The 18,291-nt window shown below is 38.6% G+C and overlaps 1 protein-coding gene across 1 annotated transcript in view; it reads right to left on the bottom strand.

Moving 5' to 3' along the window:
* The window catches only part of slc9a6 (solute carrier family 9 member A6), a 47,059-nt gene that overhangs the window by 15,509 nt on the left and 13,259 nt on the right, over positions 1 to 18,291 (bottom strand). Inside the window, exons 4-13 of the mRNA XM_062963690.1 lie at positions 16,792 to 16,868; positions 15,639 to 15,751; positions 14,180 to 14,285; positions 12,163 to 12,304; positions 10,952 to 11,057; positions 8,801 to 8,889; positions 7,547 to 7,660; positions 6,106 to 6,217; positions 3,103 to 3,256; positions 761 to 791 (exon numbers count right to left, since the gene is read on the bottom strand). Coding sequence (XP_062819760.1) covers positions 761 to 791; positions 3,103 to 3,256; positions 6,106 to 6,217; positions 7,547 to 7,660; positions 8,801 to 8,889; positions 10,952 to 11,057; positions 12,163 to 12,304; positions 14,180 to 14,285; positions 15,639 to 15,751; positions 16,792 to 16,868 — 1,044 coding nt within the window. The remainder of the gene's footprint in view (positions 1 to 760; positions 792 to 3,102; positions 3,257 to 6,105; positions 6,218 to 7,546; positions 7,661 to 8,800; positions 8,890 to 10,951; positions 11,058 to 12,162; positions 12,305 to 14,179; positions 14,286 to 15,638; positions 15,752 to 16,791; positions 16,869 to 18,291) is intronic.

Here is an 18,291-nt window from a genome sequence, read left to right as displayed (position 1 = left end):
TGATTTATTGATAAATAATCAGTTGATTTATTGATAATCAATTTATTAATTAATAATCAATCAATTGATTGATTAATAACCAATGAATTGATTGATTTATTGATTCTCAATTAATCCATCAATTGGTTGATTAATAACAATGAATTAATTAATCTATTGATTTATTGATAAATAAACAAATGATGGATCAATTAATAACAAAATAATTAATTGATTGAATATCAAATAATTAATCAACTGGTTGATTATCAACTAATCAATTAATTGAGGAGAAACCAAAGTGCTGCCTTTATGGTATTTATTAATCAATCAATCAATTAATAGTTGATGGATTAATAAGCACTATTAAGACAGCACTTTGGTTTTTCCTCAGTTCTTAAGAAAGGCTCTTCAGGTTGTGGATTTCCCTTCCATACCAGAATTTGGGTGCATCTACACTACAGAATTAATGCAGTTTAGTATCACTTCAACCACCATGGCTCAATGCTATGGATAGCTGGGAGTTGTAGTTCGGTGAGGCACCAGAACAAAGTGATACCAAACTGTGTTAATTCTACAGTGTAGATGCACCTTTTTATGTACCATGGCATTATTAGTATTTCTCAATGGGGTATGTTGTACGCTTATTTGTGCATTGCTGCACTATTGAGTTCTTTCTGTGGCGGAATACAAATAAAGCATTATTATGATTATTATTAGTATTATTATTTACTAGTAGTAGTAGTAGTATAAAGAAGAGAAAAAAAGCTTCAATACATACCAGATTTTCTTGATCGGCATCGACGCCAACCCTGCGGAGAGGGATACATGTCAATAAATATGGCTCATGTTGCCTAACAGATTTCAGATACCTTTAGAAGAGTTTTATATTATATATATGTGTGTGTGTGTTTCATATAATCTTTACCTTCTAAGGAAAAGCTATTTATTATGTGAAATGAAATACATATACCGTATATACTCGCGTATAAGCCGACCCAAATATAAGCCGAGGCACCTAATTTTACCACAAAAAAACTGGGAAAACATTGACTCCAGTATAAGCCGAGGGTGGTAAATTTCAGAAATAAAAATAGATACCAATAAAATTACATTAATTGAGGCATCAGTAGGTTAAATGTTTTTGAATATTTACATAAAGCTCTAATTTAAGACAAGACTGTCCAACTCTGATCAAATCATCATTCTCATCTTCTTCAATGTAAATGTGCTTATATATCCTTTTCATAATAATAGAGTAAAATAATACATGTAATAATACTAAATACAGGAAAATAATACAAGTAATAATAGAGGAAAATAATAAATGCAATAATAATAAGATCAGAGTGAAATATTAAATGTATTAATAATAATAATAAAAATAGAGTAAACTAAATGTAATAGTAGCAACAATAATAGAGAAAAATAATAAATGTAATAATACCAATAATAATTGAGAAAAATAATAAATGTACCATATATTCTCGAGTATAAGCTGACCCAAATATAAGCCAACCAAGACCCTCACCCGAGTATAAGCCGAGGGGGGCTTTTTCAGTCTTAAAAAAAGGGCTGAAAAACTAGGCTTATACTCGATTATATACAGTAGTTTGGTCTTGCATTTATTTGGATTTTAGCCTCATTGAGATGAATTACTCCCATAATTATGTGGAGGCTTTTCCGTCTCAGATGCATCATCATGGGGACACCCAGTGGCCAAAAGGAGTTTGCACCACAATTTAGCATCCCAAATATTACAATCCAAAGCAAGTTGCTGTGAGTTTTTCCAGGCTGTGTGGCCATGCTCCAGAAGCATTCTCTCCTGACGTTTCGCCCACATCTATGGCAGGCATCCTCAGAGGTTGTGAGGTCTGTTGGAAACTAGGCAGGTGCGGTTTATATATCTGTGGAATAATGTCCAGGGTGGGGGAAAGAAGTCTTTTCTGTTGGAGGCAAGTGTGAATGGTGCAATTGGCCACCTTGATTAGCACTGAATGGCCTTGCAGCTTCAAAGTCTAGCTGCTTCCTGCCTGGGGGAATCCTTTGTTAGAAGGTGTTTTTTTTTTCATGTCAGGAGCGACTTGAGAAACTGCAAGTCGCTTCTGGTGTGACAGAATTGGCTGTCTGCAAGGACGTTGCCCAGGGGACGCCCGGATATTTTGATGTTTTTACCATCCTTGTGGGAGGCTTCTCTCGTGTCCCTGCATGGAGCTGGAGCTGATAGAGGGAGCTCATCTGTGCTCTCCCCGGGTGGGATTCGAACCTGGCAGCTTTCAGATCAGCAACCCAACCTTCAAGTCACGAGGCTTTAACACTGCACCACCGGCTGCTGCACTTAGGAGGTGTTAGCTGGCCCTGATTGTTTCCTGTCTAGAATTCAGCCAGCACCTTAAACACTCTGACACTACATCTGCCCTGTTGGCTTGTTGCAAACTGCCTTTTTACGTTTAATGTTTTAACTGTTTACTAATATTAGATCTATTAGTAAACATGTCCTAAATGTTTGATTTATATATTTAATTTCTATTCTTGTTATTTTTAAGTTGTTCGATAAGTACACCATTTTGTTTATGATTTGATCTGTTTGTTATGTTTTCACATGTATGGTTGGCATTGAATTTTGCCATTATGTTGTAAACCGCTTTGAGTCCCGCCCCCCAAGGGTGAGAAAAGCAGTATATAAATGCAGTAAATAATAATAATAATAATAATAATAAATAATTTCCCAGTTTTCTGAGGAAAGGAGGAAACCATGAAAGTGAACAAAATCTGACTACCAGTATTAAAAAAAACAACTCTAAAACCAGGACAGTAAATAAAGTTCAACATTCAGAAAACAGGGAAATTTCAGACAAGAGACAATCAGGGCCAGTTAACACCTCCCAACAAAGGATTCCCCCAGGCAGGAAGCAGCCAGGCTTCGAAGCTGCAAGGCCATTCAATGCTAATCAACATCCACACTGTTAGAATCAATGCAGTCTGACCCCCCCCCCCCCTTGCATTGCCATGGCTCAATGCTATGTGATGCTAGGAGTTGCAGTTTGTTGACCTTGCAAAACTTCAGCTCCACTCCAAGCGGTGCCAATCTGCATGCATTTGGTGAGGAAGAGCCATGCTCACCTAATGTGCAGGCAGGAGAGCATGGGGGTGGTGCCGCCGCCGAAGACCCAGACGGTGAAGAAGACGATCAGGAGCGTGGTGCTGAACATCATCTGCCGCGCGTACGTGGCCGTGTCCCGGATGGCCAGCGCAAAAGCCATGGCTCCACGGAGGCCTGCGGAGGAGAGAAGCGCATGGAAAGTGCACCACCAGCACAACTGGAGGGCTGAAATTAGGTACACCTGGGCTCTTGGTGCCACAAATAGGTTTTTAGCACCCCACTTTCCAAGTAAGGCGCAATTAATGATCAATTAGGATTATTGTTGTAGTCCACCTTCAAGTTACAGACTGGGGTTTGGCTAAAGGCACTCAGTGAGTTCAGAGCCTCAGTCCCAGGTTCAAACTATTGCACCGTGCTTTAAAGGTAAACGTTTCCCCTGACGTTAAGTCCATTCGTGTCCGAATCTGGGGGTTGATGCGCATCTCCATTTCTAAGCCAAAGAGCCGGCGTTGTCCGTAGACACCTCCAAGGTCATGTGGCCACTGGCATGACTGCATGGAGCGCTGTTACCTTCCCACTGGAGCAGTACCTATTGCTCTACTCACACTCTGGGGGTTGGTGCTCATCTCCATTTCTAAGCCAAAGAGCCGGCGTTGTCCGTAGACACTTCCAAGGTCATGTGGCCACTGGCATGACTGCATGGAGCGCTGTTACCTTCCCGCTGGAGCAGTACCTATTGCTCTACTCACACTCTGGGGGTTGGTGCTCATCTCCATTTCTAAGCCAAAGAGCCGGCCTTGTCCGTAGACACCTCCAAGGTCATGTGGCCACTGGCATGACTGCATGGAGCGCTGTTACCTTCCCACTGGAGCAGTACCTATTGCTCTACTCACACTCTGGGGGTTGGTGCTCATCTCCATTTCTAAGCCAAAGAGCCGGCGTTGTCCGTAGACACTTCCAAGGTCATGTGGCCACTGGCATGACTGCATGGAGCGCTGTTACCTTCCCGCTGGAGCAGTACCTATTGCTCTACTCACACTCTGGGGGTTGGTGCTCATCTCCATTTCTAAGCCAAAGAGCCGGCGTTGTCCGTAGACACCTCCAAGGTCATGTGGCCACTGGCATGACTGCATGGAGCGCTGTTACCTTCCCGCTGGAGCAGTACCTATTGCTCTACTCACACTCTGGGGGTTGGTGCTCATCTCCATTTCTAAGCCAAAGAGCCGGCGTTGTCCGTAGACACTTCCAAGGTCATGTGGCCACTGGCATGACTGCATGGAGCGCTGTTACCTTCCCACTGGAGCAGTACCTATTGCTCTACTCACACTCTGGAGGTTGGTGCTCATCTCCATTTCTAAGCCAAAGAGCCGGCGTTGTCCGTAGACACTTCCAAGGTCATGTGGCCACTGGCATGACTGCATAGAGCGCTGTTACCTTCCCACTGGAGCAGTACCTATTGCTCTACTCACACTCTGGGGGTTGGTGCTCATCTCCATTTCTAAGCCAAAGAGCCGGCGTTGTCCGTAGACACCTCCAAGGTCATGTGGCCACTGGCATGACTGCATGGAGCGCTGTTACCTTCCCACTGGAGCAGTACCTATTGCTCTACTCACACTCTGGGGGTTGGTGCTCATCTCCATTTCTAAGCCAAAGAGCCGGCGTTGTCCGTAGACACTTCCAAGGTCATGTGGCCACTGGCATGACTGCATGGAGCGCTGTTACCTTCCCACTGGAGCAGTACCTATTGCTCTACTCACACTCTGGAGGTTGGTGCTCATCTCCATTTCTAAGCCAAAGAGCCGGCGTTGTCCGTAGACACTTCCAAGGTCATGTGGCCACTGGCATGACTGCATGGAGCGCTGTTACCTTCCCGCTGGAGCAGTACCTATTGCTCTACTCACACTCTGGAGGTTGGTGCTCATCTCCATTTCTAAGCCAAAGAGCCGGCGTTGTCCGTAGACACTTCCAAGGTCATGTGGCCACTGGCATGACTGCATGGAGCGCTGTTACCTTCCCACTGGAGCAGTACCTATTGCTCTACTCACACTCTGGAGGTTGGTGCTCATCTCCATTTCTAAGCCAAAGAGCCGGCGTTGTCCGTAGACACCTCCAAGGTCATGTGGCCACTGGCATGACTGCATGGAGCGCTGTTACCTTCCCACTGGAGCAGTACCTATTGCTCTACTCACACTCTGGGGGTTGGTGCTCATCTCCATTTCTAAGCCAAAGAGCCGGCGTTGTCCGTAGACACCTCCAAGGTCATGTGGCCACTGGCATGACTGCATGGAGCGCTGTTACCTTCCCACTGGAGCAGTACCTATTGCTCTACTCACACTCTGGGGGTTGGTGCTCATCTCCATTTCTAAGCCAAAAAGCCGGCGTTATCCGTAGACACCTCCAAGGTCATGTGGCCGGCATGACTGCATGGAGCGCTGTTACCTTCCCGCTGGAGCAGTACCTATTGCTCTACTCACACTCTGGGGGTTGGTGCTCATCTCCATTTCTAAGCCAAAAAGCCGGCGTTGTCCGTAGACACCTCCAAGGTCATGTGGCCGGCATGACCGCATGGAGCGCTGTTACCTTCCCGCTGGAGCAGTACCTATTGCTCTACTCACACTCTGGGGGTTGGTGCTCATCTCCATTTCTAAGCCAAAGAGCCGGCATTGTCCACAGACACCTCCAAAGCCATGTGGCCGGCATGACCGCATGGAGCACTGTTACCTTCCTGCCGGAGCAGTACCTATTGATCTACTCACATTTGCATGTTTTCGAACTGCTAGGTTGGCAGGAGCTGGGGCCAACAGCGGGTGCTCATTCCGCTCCCCAGATCGAACCTGCGACCTTTCAGTCTGCAAATTCAGAAGCTCAGCGCTTTAACACACTGCGCCACCGGGGGGCTGCTTTGCACCATGCTTTACGAATTGTGAATTTTTCCCCTCTCTTTGCTGTCCTTCTGACTATGTGTTTCTTGGCAGAGGACACCTTCACTCCTATTTAACAAACTGCAGAACACAATGACTCACCCGCGAACATCATCATGTGCTGGAAGTTGGTCCCAATCTTGTTCCTTCGTCCCAAATTGAGCAGGAAAGAGAGCGGATAAATGTTGGCTGCTCTGCCCAGGAAGACCGCCAGCTGGGTTGGTTTGCATTGAGGAAACCTCTATTTGTTATGGGCTAGTAGTATATTATCTATATATATAAAAGGGTAATGGAATCACGGCACCGGACAAAACAACTAAACTAAACATCCCACAACCTCGAAAATTAACATCACAACCTCTCATCCACGCCTCTACGTTCATACAACAAAAAGAAAAGAAAAATAAAGTCCTAGCCACAGCAACGCGTGGCCGGGCACAGCTAGTTATACTATATTACTATGACAATCATCATATTATTACTATATTATCGTCATTAGTAGTAGCAGTATTTAATATTATATTGTTATTATCATTACAGTAGAGTCTCACTTATCCAACATAAACAGGCCAGCAGTACGTTGGATAAGCAAATATGTTGGATAATAAGGAGGGATTAAGGAAAAGCCAATTAAACATCAAATTAGGTTATGATTTTACAAATTAAGCACCAAAACATCATGTTATACAACAAATTTGACAGAAATAGTAGTTAAACACGAAATAATGCTATGTAGTAATTACTGTATTTACGAATTTAGCACCAAAATATCACGATTTTTTGAAAACATCGACTACAAAAATGCGTTGGATAATCCAGAACGTTGGATAAGCGAGACTCTACTGTATATTATTATCATCATTATATTATTATTACTATATTATTTATATTATTATCACCAGTATCATTATATTATCATTATTCTTAGTATATTATTATTATACTATATTATTATCGTTATCATTATTAGTATATTACCACTATTCATAGTAGTATTATAATATTATATTATTATATTATTATCATATCATAACTATATTATTATTATTATTATATTATGACTATATTATCATTATATTATTGATAATATTAGCAGTATAGTATTATACTATATTATCATCATTACTATATTATCATAAGTGGCAGTAGTAGTATTAAATTAAATTATATTATTGTTATATTATCATTATATTATATCATCATTATTATATTATTACTATATTATTATTATTATTATTATTATTATTATTATTATTATTATTATTTATATGACACAGCAAACAAGATAGATGTGCTGGATTTCGTATCACAAAATCACAAGTCGAACACTTCCCAAGTGTCTAGGACTCTGTGATGTATATTATATTACTATATTATTATTATTATTATTATTATTATTATTATTATTATTATTTTGTTTTAGTAGTAGTTATATGGCAGTGTAGCCATTCTCAAGTACTTCTGCAAACTGCAGATCCCAAGATTTCAAGAGGATAGAGACATGGAAATGAAAATGGTATCAAAGCGCTCTAAGAAAGGATACAAAAGCTCCCACGACGAACGTCGGATTAAAGACGTGGTTCTGGAAAGTGAAGAGCGTCAGCCCCATATAAGAGAAGATGAAGTTTTCAGCCAGGAAATTAAGGAGCTCAAACAGCTGAAACAATAAGCAAAACAGAATGGTTTCCTTTGCAAAATGTGAAATTTCTAAGAAATATATTTACAAACAGACCTTAGAGAAGCCCTCCTAAGCTGCCAACACTGCATCACTTTCTTATTTTTGTATTTAGGATTTGCAAATGCATGTTAATCCAAACCAGAAAGGTTTGAAATTCTCTTTAATTTCACCCCAAAATATATATACAGTAGAGTCTCACTTACTATATATTCGCTTATCCAACGTAAACGGGCCGGCAGAACGTTGGATAAGCGAATATATTGGATAATAAGGAGAGATTAAGGAAAAGCCTATTAAACATTAAATTAGTTATGATTTTACAAATTAAGAACCAAAACATCATGTTATACAACAAATTTGACAGAAAAAGTAGTTCATTACACATTAATGCTATGTAGTAATTACTGTATTTACGAATTTAGCACCAAAATATCATGATGTATTGAAAACACTGACTACAAAAATACATTGGATAATCCAGAACGTTGGATAAGCGAGTGTTGGATAAGTGAGACTCTACTGTATATTCAACTCTAGACACTCTAGAGTTTTATCTATGCTGATGATCGTGCCATCACCACTCAAGCAGGGAGCTTAGAAATGGCTGAACAGAAGCTCTCCGAAGCTTTAGGTGCTCTTACTGCCTATTACAGGCAAAACCAAAGGACATTTAGTACAATGCCATGTTTTTAACTTTGTGGGTTTTTTAACATGATAACTGTATTCTCAATTTGCTTCTGACAAGACAAATAAAAAATAAATTGCATTTGTGAAACACATAAGCCTTTAACCTGTTACTTTTCCTTTAGGAATTTAGGAATGATCAAAACAATGGTATGGCCCTTGGAAAGTGGCCCTAAGAAATACATTTATAAAGTATAGCGACTTCTTGTACTAATAAAGTAATCTTGCAGAAGTATTACTTTTTGAATTTATGAGTAATAATAATATACGGGAAATATAACATTTTAAATGATTAAATGTTTATCAAATAACTATAGTATAGGTTCAAAGAGTCCGATGTAGCAGTAACGAAATGTTTTGCCAAAGCTTTGACAAAGACTGCAGCTCGTTATTTATTCCTGAAAAAGGGATAATAACAAAGTCAGGAAAATTTACCTGTTTTGTCCTGTTTTGGGACTCTGTCGAAAGGTTGTTGTAGGTATAGTGCGCCTGAGTGATCCCACAGAACAAGACGGCGACGACCCCTGAAAAGAGAGAGGTGCGCATTAGAGATGTGCACGAAAAATTTTCCTTTGTTTCCTTCGTGCTGTTGTTTCATTTTGACCATTTGTCTACACAAAAGGATTTACGACATATTCGTAGGAAACGAGAGCCGACACGAAAATAAAAGTCACACAATCATCGTGCTTGCTTCGTTTTCCTTTCGTTCGGCCCCGTAACAATAAGCAGGTACTGTTAATAATAATATTAATATAAATAACAATAGTCATTCTGGCACCCTAAGCTGAGTCTGAGAGAGCAGTGCCTCCCAATTACATCCTAGGTGTATCCATGGGTCTTGATAATAATATTTATATTAATATTAAGAACAGCAGTTATTCTGGCACCCTCAGCTAAGTCTGGGAGAGAAGTGCCTCCCAATTACATCCTGTAAGGAGCTAATAACGACTGCCACCAATTTGTAAAGATGCAACCTCCAAAGACTCAGGAAGGAGACCTTTTACTTTTCTTTTCTTTCTTCTTCTTATTAGATGGTAGCGTAACTTGGTTTATAATATATGCGACAGAGGCTTCGATGTTGGAAAAACAAGAACAAGTTTATTCAGGCACAGAGCTTAGTGGTTACAATGATGTTTCTCATTTAGAGGTATTTTTATTAACAGTTACAATACTAGAATGAGATGAGTCAAACTCTCTAAAGTGTCACTTCTTTCTCTGCTACTTTTAAACCGCAGTCACCCCTGTGATATACGATCACAGATTCTCTGTTCCTTACCAGGACACAGACTACATTAAATAAGTGACCAAACTTATTTTAAACTGACTCAAAATGAACAATTGAGTCTCTTTGATCCCCTCAACCTAGGATCAATCTTCCCTGTGCCTCATCAGAGCACAGACTGACCCTCTTTTTTAAACTCTGCACTTCAACTAAACGGCAGTTGGCTCTGCCTACTTCTCCATGGCAACCAGCCTCTGAGTGCTGAGTATGCAGTAACTGTAATACTTACCCTTTTAAAACACAAACACACAATTAAACATAACATCTGTAAACCAAAAATTCGTACTTCATTACACATCCGATGTGTATCCATGGGTCTTGATGATAATATTTATATTAATATTATGAACAGCAGTTATTCTGGCACCCTCAGTTGAGTCTGGGAGAGCAGTGCCTCCCAATTACATCTGATGTGTATCCATGGGTCTTGATAATAATTATAATATTAATAACAAACAATAGTTTGTGGGCTAAAAGGGGTCGTAATGCCCTCAATGTATGGTGATTTTCACCCATCTAGCCCAAAAACCGAGCGGGGAGGGGGGAGGTTCGGAAGCCCTCCCATTGCAGCCAATGGTCTGAAAATTTTTGTTTTTTCCTAAGCCAGACGAAAATTTGTGTCATATAAGCGGCCCATTTTCATTAGCGGGACACAAATACAAAAGCAAGATGATATGAATGAAACTTCACAAAAAGAACAGCAATTCTATATGAATGCACACCACTAGTGCACATACCCAAAACATGGCATGTTTACATTGCGTATGGTGTCGTTTGTAGCACTGTTTGTAGCACTGTAGCACTCTGGGTCTCTTTTAAGAAAGGAAAAGCAGTGTCGAAATATCATCTATAACTCTCTATAACACAATTTTTGTTCCTTGCTTATAAATGCCATTTCCTAATTGGTTCTTCCATAAAAACATGGAAAATGTTTATTAAACTGCAAACACCTTTGTTTCAGTGGAACATCCTGCAGCACATTTTGCTCTAGTTTTCCAATGAATATCTCGTCAAGTCTCAACCAATTCAACCTAGTTTGTGGCAGCCACAAAAAAACGAAGTTTCTGGAGTAGAACAACTACCTTCAAAGTAAGTACTACACAATTAAATAGAAAACAACACTTCCAAACCAGGAACAGAACATTTTAAAAATGTTGTTACATAGTGTAATGACACCCGTCCGTCTTCGAAGCCGAAAATGCCCAACTCCTTTGCCATTTCGTTGTTCTCTGAAGCCTGTTCCAATGTATCAACATCCTTCGTTAAAATAACGAGTCAAATGGCAATTAAATGGGGATATTTACCTGTAAAACCACACGCTTCGGCCAGGAGGAAGGTGCTCCACGACATCAAGAAAAAGAGTCCAGTCTCCAAAAGCTGAAACTCACGGAGTTTGGTGAATTTGGTGACGTGGAGAGAAAAGTTAAGGAATATAAATAGAAATACTGTATATACTCGAGTATAAGCCTAATTTTTCAGCCCTTTTTTTAAGACTGAAAAAGCCCCCCTCGGCTTATACTCGGGTGAGGATCCTGAAGTAATAAATGTATTAATAATAATAAAAAATAGAGTAAAATAAATGTAATAGCAGCAACAATAATAGAGAAAAATAATACATTTAATTGTACCAATAATAATAGAAAGAAATAATAAATGTACCATATATTCTTGAGTATAAGCCGACCCAAATATAATACATTAATATTGTATCATTAATTTATTATTAATACATTTATTATTTGGGTTGGCTTATACTCAATATTGGGTCGGCTTATACTCAATACATTTATTATTTTTCTCTATTATTATTGATACTATTACAGTTATTATGTTTTCTATTATTGTTGCTACTATTACATTTATTTTACTCTATTTTTATTATTAATACATTTATTATTTCACTCTGATCTTATTATTATTATATTTATTATTTTACTATATTTATTACTACATGTATTATTTTACTCTATTATTATTATTATTACATGCATTATTTTACTTTATTATTATTAAAAGGATACATAAGCACATTTACATTGAAGAAGATGAGAATAATGATTGGATCAGAGTTGGACAATCTTACCTTAAATTAGAGCTTTATGTAAATATTCAAAAACATTGAACCTACGGATGCCTCAATTAATGTAATTTTATTGGTATCTGTTTTTATTTCTGAAATATACCACCCTCGGCTTATACTGGAGTCAATGTTTTCCCTGTTTTTTTGTGGTAAAATTAGGTGCCTCGGCTTATATTCGGGTTGGCTTATACTCGAGTATATACGGAAGTTGTTTTTAATTATTGTTGTTATTATTGTTGTTGTTGTTATTAATATTTTCTTACCTGTCTCTTCTCAAGGTTCAGAACAGGGTACAATGCAGGTAAAACCCATAAAAGAGTAAGAAACTATAAAGCCCTTAATACCATCAAAAGCATTGGCATCCTTCCTTCTTTCCCTTCCTTTTTTCATCTCTTTTTCCTATTTCTCCTTATTTATCTCTTTCAGGAAGGATATCAGGGCAGTGACAACGCCGGTGGCGGCTCCCATGGCAAAGGATCCGCTGAAAATCCCCAGGAAAATCCCAATGGACTTGAACATTGCGGTGACGTCGAAAGTGTGGCTGTTGTCTCCCGCCGGTTGGTAGGCGACAATCGAGCTGCGGGGGAAATAGACAGAATTACAAATGATGGGATTCATCGGGGAATGATAATAATATATATACTCGAGTATAAGCCGACCCAAATATAAGCCGAGGCACCTAATTTTACCACCAAAAACTGGGATAACTTATTGACTCGAGTATAAGCCGAGGGTGGGAATTGCAGCAGCAACGGGTAAATTTCAAAAATAAAAATAGATACCAATAAAATTACATTTCATTAATCAAGGCATCAGTAGGTTAAATGTTTTTGAATATTTACCGTATTTCAAAGAAAAACAATAAACTATCCTGTTTCCCTGAAAATAAGACATCCCCAAAAAATAAGACCTAGTAGAAGTTTTGCTGAATTGCTAAATATAAGGCCTCCCCCAAAAGTAAAACCTAGCAAAGTTTTTGTTTGGAAGCATGCCTGGTGCCCGCCAAACAAAACACCAAAGCATGCAGGATTGGTAAATGTACATAATAATAATAATAATAATAATTATTATTATTATTATTATTATTACTATTTTATTTTTATACCCCGCCTCCATCTCCCCAGAGAGACTCGGGGCGGATTACATACCAGTTGTATATCGAAATAATGGTAGTAACAAGAAATCCTTGACAGGAGTCACAGTTTGTCTGGTTTAGTTATGTTGGTTTGTGATGACAACTACTGTACAGTATAGAATAAATGTTCATTTTTTTTTTGTTCAACAATGAATATGAATTCTTCTTCATGGAAAAATAAGACATCCCCTGAAAATAAGACCTAGCACATCTTTGGGAGTAAAAAATAATATAAGACACTGTCTTATTTTTGGGGAAACACGGTAGCTCTATAAGTGGAAAAGTAGGGGCAACAAAAACAATATGGTATCAATAATAATCTAATAATAATAATAATAAACAACTTCATTTGGATCCCATCCTATCTCTCCATGGGGACTCAGGCCGGCTTCCAACATAGTAACAGGCAAACAGTCAATGCTTATATAAACAATGCAGAGCTAGATATAGATCTATAATTATAGATACTAATTTCACATATGCATTTTCCCCTGAAATGTTTGCAAATCCCTCTGTGTGTGTGTGTGCATTTCCCCTACACTATTTGCAAGCCATATATATATATATATATATATATATATATATATATATATATACACACACACACACACACACACACACACACACACACACACACTACACACACACACACACACATATAGACATGTCTATATATATTTGTGTATTCATTTCCCTCCCCCTGTAATATTTGCAAGCCCTATATATAGGTAGGTAAGAATATATTCATATCTATCCAGACATCTCTCTTTATATAGATATTTGCAGAGAGTTGCAAACATATGATATTTCATATATAAAAATAATGTATATGTATGGCTGCAGATACACAGGTAGATGTATAAAGGATTTGCAAAGACCTGCAAACATATGAGGGGAAATTCTTATATAAAATTAATGCATATAGATATATACACATATAAAGGTACATAGAGATGGCAAAAGCTTGCAAGGGGTTAATGCCTATATATCTGTAGGAGAGTTTAACCAATATTTCAGGGGAAAATGCTTTCATAAGATTAATGAATATATATTTTTCCTCTTCCTGACTTGCAAGGGTGTCTCTCTTTTCTAAACATTCCCTTGATTAAGAGCGAGGGAGGCTTTGCAAAAGAAAACACACTGATAAGGGAGGAGAAGAGAGAAATAGATCACATATTGCAAACAATAGCCTGCAGGCTCCCTTGCTGGCCTTGACCTTGACCCGATTATAAGCCGGGGGAGGCTTTTTCAGCTCATAAATAAGGGCTTAAATAAGACTTCTTTTTCGATCGGAAGGAAGGAAATGGGGAAACTTACGAAGACAAGACAATGGCCACGGCATCGTTGAGGACGCTTTCTCCGAAAAGGAGGGCATAGAGCTCCACGTCGACCTGAAGCTCATGGAAGATGGCAAGGACCGTCACTGGGAAAGACATGGACGCAAATATCATAATAGTAATAATAATACGTTTGATTTGTTCCTGGCCTCATAATGCAAATATAATAATAATAATAATAATAATAATAATAATAATATGTTCCCGGCCTCATAATGCAAATTTAATAATAATGATAATAATAATAATATTAATTCCCAACCTCATAATGCAAATATAATAATAATAATAATAATAATATGTTCCCAGCCTCATAATGCAAATATAATAATAATAATAATAATAATAATAATAATAATAATAATAATAATAATATGTTCCCGGCCTCATAAGGCAAATATAATAATAATAATAATAATAATAATAATAATAATATGTTCCCAGCCTCATAATGCAAATATAATAATAATAATAATAATATGTTCCCAACCTCATAATGCAAATATAATAATAATAATAATAATAATAATAATATGTTCCCAGCCTCATAATGCAAATATAGTAGTAATAATAATAATAATAATAATATGTTCCCAGCCTCATAATGCAAATATAATAATAGGAATAATACATTTTATTTATTGCTGGCCTCGTAATACAAATATTATTATTATAATTATTATTATGTTTTATTTGTTCCCAGCCTCATAATGCAAATATAACAGCAACAACAACAATAATAATGTTCTATTTCTTCCCAGCCAATAATAATAATAATAATAATAATAATAATAATAATATGTTTTATTTGTTCCCAGGTTCATAATGCAAATATAATAATAATAATATGTTTTATTTCTTCCAATAATAATAATAAAAAAAATTGTGTCAGGAGCAACCAGAGTTGCTTCTGGAGTGAGAGAATTGGCTGTCTGCAAGGACGTTGCCCACGGGACGCCCAGATATTTTGATGTTTTTACCATCCTTGTGGGAGGCTTCTCTCATGTCCCCGCATGGAGCTGGAGCTGACAGAGGGAGCTCATCCGCACTCTCCCCAGGTGGGATTCGAACCTGGCAGCCTTCAGGTCAGCAACCCAACCTTCAAGTCACGAGGCTTTAATCCACTACACCACTGGAGGCTCCAATAATAATAATAATCATCATCATCATCATCATATGTTTTATTTGTTCCCAGCCTCCAGCATAAGCCAAAACGTATGACCATAAAATACATAGATAAAAACACACCATTATATATTTTCAAAAATCACATTAAAATAATCCTGTACCATTGCTGGAAATTATTCCATTGTATTATTATTATTATTAATATTAAAATGGATGTTATTATTATATTATGTGAATAGTATAGTAATAGTAAGTCAAAGTGGGAAATAAAGGGACCGTTGTCCATATATACATCCATTATAATAACGTACCTGGGTCGGTGGCGGAGGCGATGGCCCCGAACAAGAGGCAGTCGGTGAAGTAGAAGTCCCCTCCCAGCTGCCCCATGACCTTCATGAGAGCCACGCAACCATACATGATGGACCTGCCAGGAAGGGACACAGAGCCATTAGCCTTTGTGGCCACCACGGGCACCTTTGTGGCCACCACGGGCACTAGTCTCACCTGGGCTTCATACAGTCATCCACCCAGATAGGAAGCTTTAAGGCAGGGGTCCCCAAACTAAGGCCCGGGGGCCGGATGCGGCCCTCCGAGGTCATTTACCTGGCCCCCGCCCTCAGTTTTATAATATAATATATTGTATATACATATAATATTGATAATAATATTATAATGTTATACAATATAACACTAATAATAATACCATATCATAATAATATTAATTATATATTCTATATTACGTATAATATTACTAATAATATTACAGTATAGTGGTATAGTTCGATATAGTAATATATAATGCTAATATTGTGATATGCTAATAATATTATATATTGTATGTACATATAACTTGTAAGCCACTCTGAGTCCCCTTTGGGGTGAGAAGGGTGTGATACAAATGTAGTAAATAAATGCAGTAAATAAATAAATAAATTTTAGACCTAGGCTCGCCCAAAGTCTGAAATGACTTGAAGGCACACAACAACAACAGCAACAACAACAACAACCCTAATTAACTTGACTATCTCATTGGCCAAAAGCAGAAGCACTTCCTATTGAAATCCTGATAAATGTATGTTGGTTAAAATTATTTTTATTTTTAAATATTGTATTGTTCTTTCATTGTTCTTGTAGTTGTTGTTGCTTTTGCACTTCAAATAAGACATGTGCAGTGTGCACCAGAATTTGTTTGTATTTTTTGTCTTTTTTATAATTAATTTTTATTGAGAGGTTTCTGAGCAACTCCATACATTTCTTATAACAACAAAAATTCTCATTTCTCGATACAATAAAACACATATAAGACAACAAGGGTAACTGAGATTTTTTTTTTCAAATTATAATCCGGCCCCTCAACAGTCTGAAGGATTGTGGACCGGCCCTCGGCTTAAAAAGTTTGAGGACCCCTGCTTTAAGGGAAAAGAACATATAGGGACTGTGTCTTATAGAATGGGGAAAACTCACCCAATCACAAAACAGGAGATGGCTGTTCCAAGGAAGGCATACGCCAAGATGGAGCCCAGGTTTCGGAAGAAATGCCGCTGGGAAAAGAAATTGTAATAATAATGTAACATAATATCATATAATAATAATGCAGCAATAATAATAATACAATAATAATAATAAAATACAGGAATAACAATGCAGTAATTATAATGATACTAGCTTGGAGACCCGGCGATGCCCGGGTCATTTGAGAAAGGCCTTGTTTGCCTGTGTTCCAAGTGTAGCCTATATCCAATGCGAGCTGGGTTCAGTGGGTGCGGGTGAGCTCCAACTCCCATATGCAAGCCCCATCGTCCAGTGTCCACCCCCCTCCAAACAGAGCCAGTATGTAGAGTAGGTCATGGGGGCTCCATGTACCATGTTTGGTCTTGATCAGTCATTTGTGCGGGTCGCGGTGCTCTCAGGAAGTGAGTGAAGGTATTGGAAGTCCCATCGTCCTCCAAACTGCACCTGGGTGTAGAGTGAGTCATGGGTGTTGTTTGTTTGAAGTTTGGTCTTGATGAGACATTGATGGGGTGACAGTGGTCTCGGGAAGTGAATGAATATACTACAAGTCCCATCATCCAAGGTCCAAGCTCTTTCAAATCTCACCAAGATGTAGAGTGGGCCATGGTGGCTCTATGTGCCAAGTTTGGTCTTGATCAGTCATTGGTGGGGGTCACAGTAGTCCCAGGAAGTGAATGAAGATATTGTAAGTCCCATCATCCACGGTCCCTCCTCCCCCAAACTGCACCAGGCTGTAAAGTGGGCTACCCTGCACGTGCGTGTCAAGTTTGATACCGTTTTGTCATTCATGGGCATCACAGTGGTTTGTGGGAGGTGAATTGGATGAATGTACTGCAAATCCCATAATCCTTGGTCCAGCCTCCGTCAAACTTCTGCAGCATGTGAAGTGTGTCATTTGGGATATGTGTGCCTGGTTTGGTTCAGTTGTGTGATTTGTGGCAGTTGCTGTGGTCTCAAGAAGTGAGGGAAGGTACTGCAAATTCCATCATCCTTGGTCCATCCTGCCCTAATATACATCAGGATGTAAAGGGGTCGACAGGAGTTCTGTGTGCCAAGTTTGGTCCATTTCTATCATTGGTGGGCATTGCAGTAGTCTGTGGGAGTTCAAGTGTTTGAAAGTACTGCAAATCCCATCATCTGTGGTCCATCCTCCCCCAAATGGCAGCAGGTCATAAATTGCATTGTGGGGATGAAATCTGCCAAGTTTGGTGCAGATCCGTCATTCCTGTTGGTCTCAGTAGCCTGGGATAGTGGCGGCCAATCAAATCGCGAGGACATATTCCGCCAGGCCAATCAAAACGCTGATACATACTCCGATTTCACTTTTATTATATATATAGATAATGCAATAATAGTAGTAATGCAATAATCTATATACAGTATATACCGTGTTTCCCCGAAAATAAGACAGTGTCTTATATTATTTTTTACTCCCAAAGATGTGCTAGGTCT

This window comes from Anolis carolinensis, unplaced genomic scaffold, assembly GCF_035594765.1.
Source record: "Anolis carolinensis isolate JA03-04 unplaced genomic scaffold, rAnoCar3.1.pri scaffold_12, whole genome shotgun sequence".
In the NCBI taxonomy this organism is placed as follows: Eukaryota; Metazoa; Chordata; class Lepidosauria; order Squamata; family Dactyloidae; genus Anolis; species Anolis carolinensis.
The sequence above is the reverse complement of the archived record's forward strand: the minus strand, read 5'-3'. Positions and strand labels throughout refer to the sequence as shown.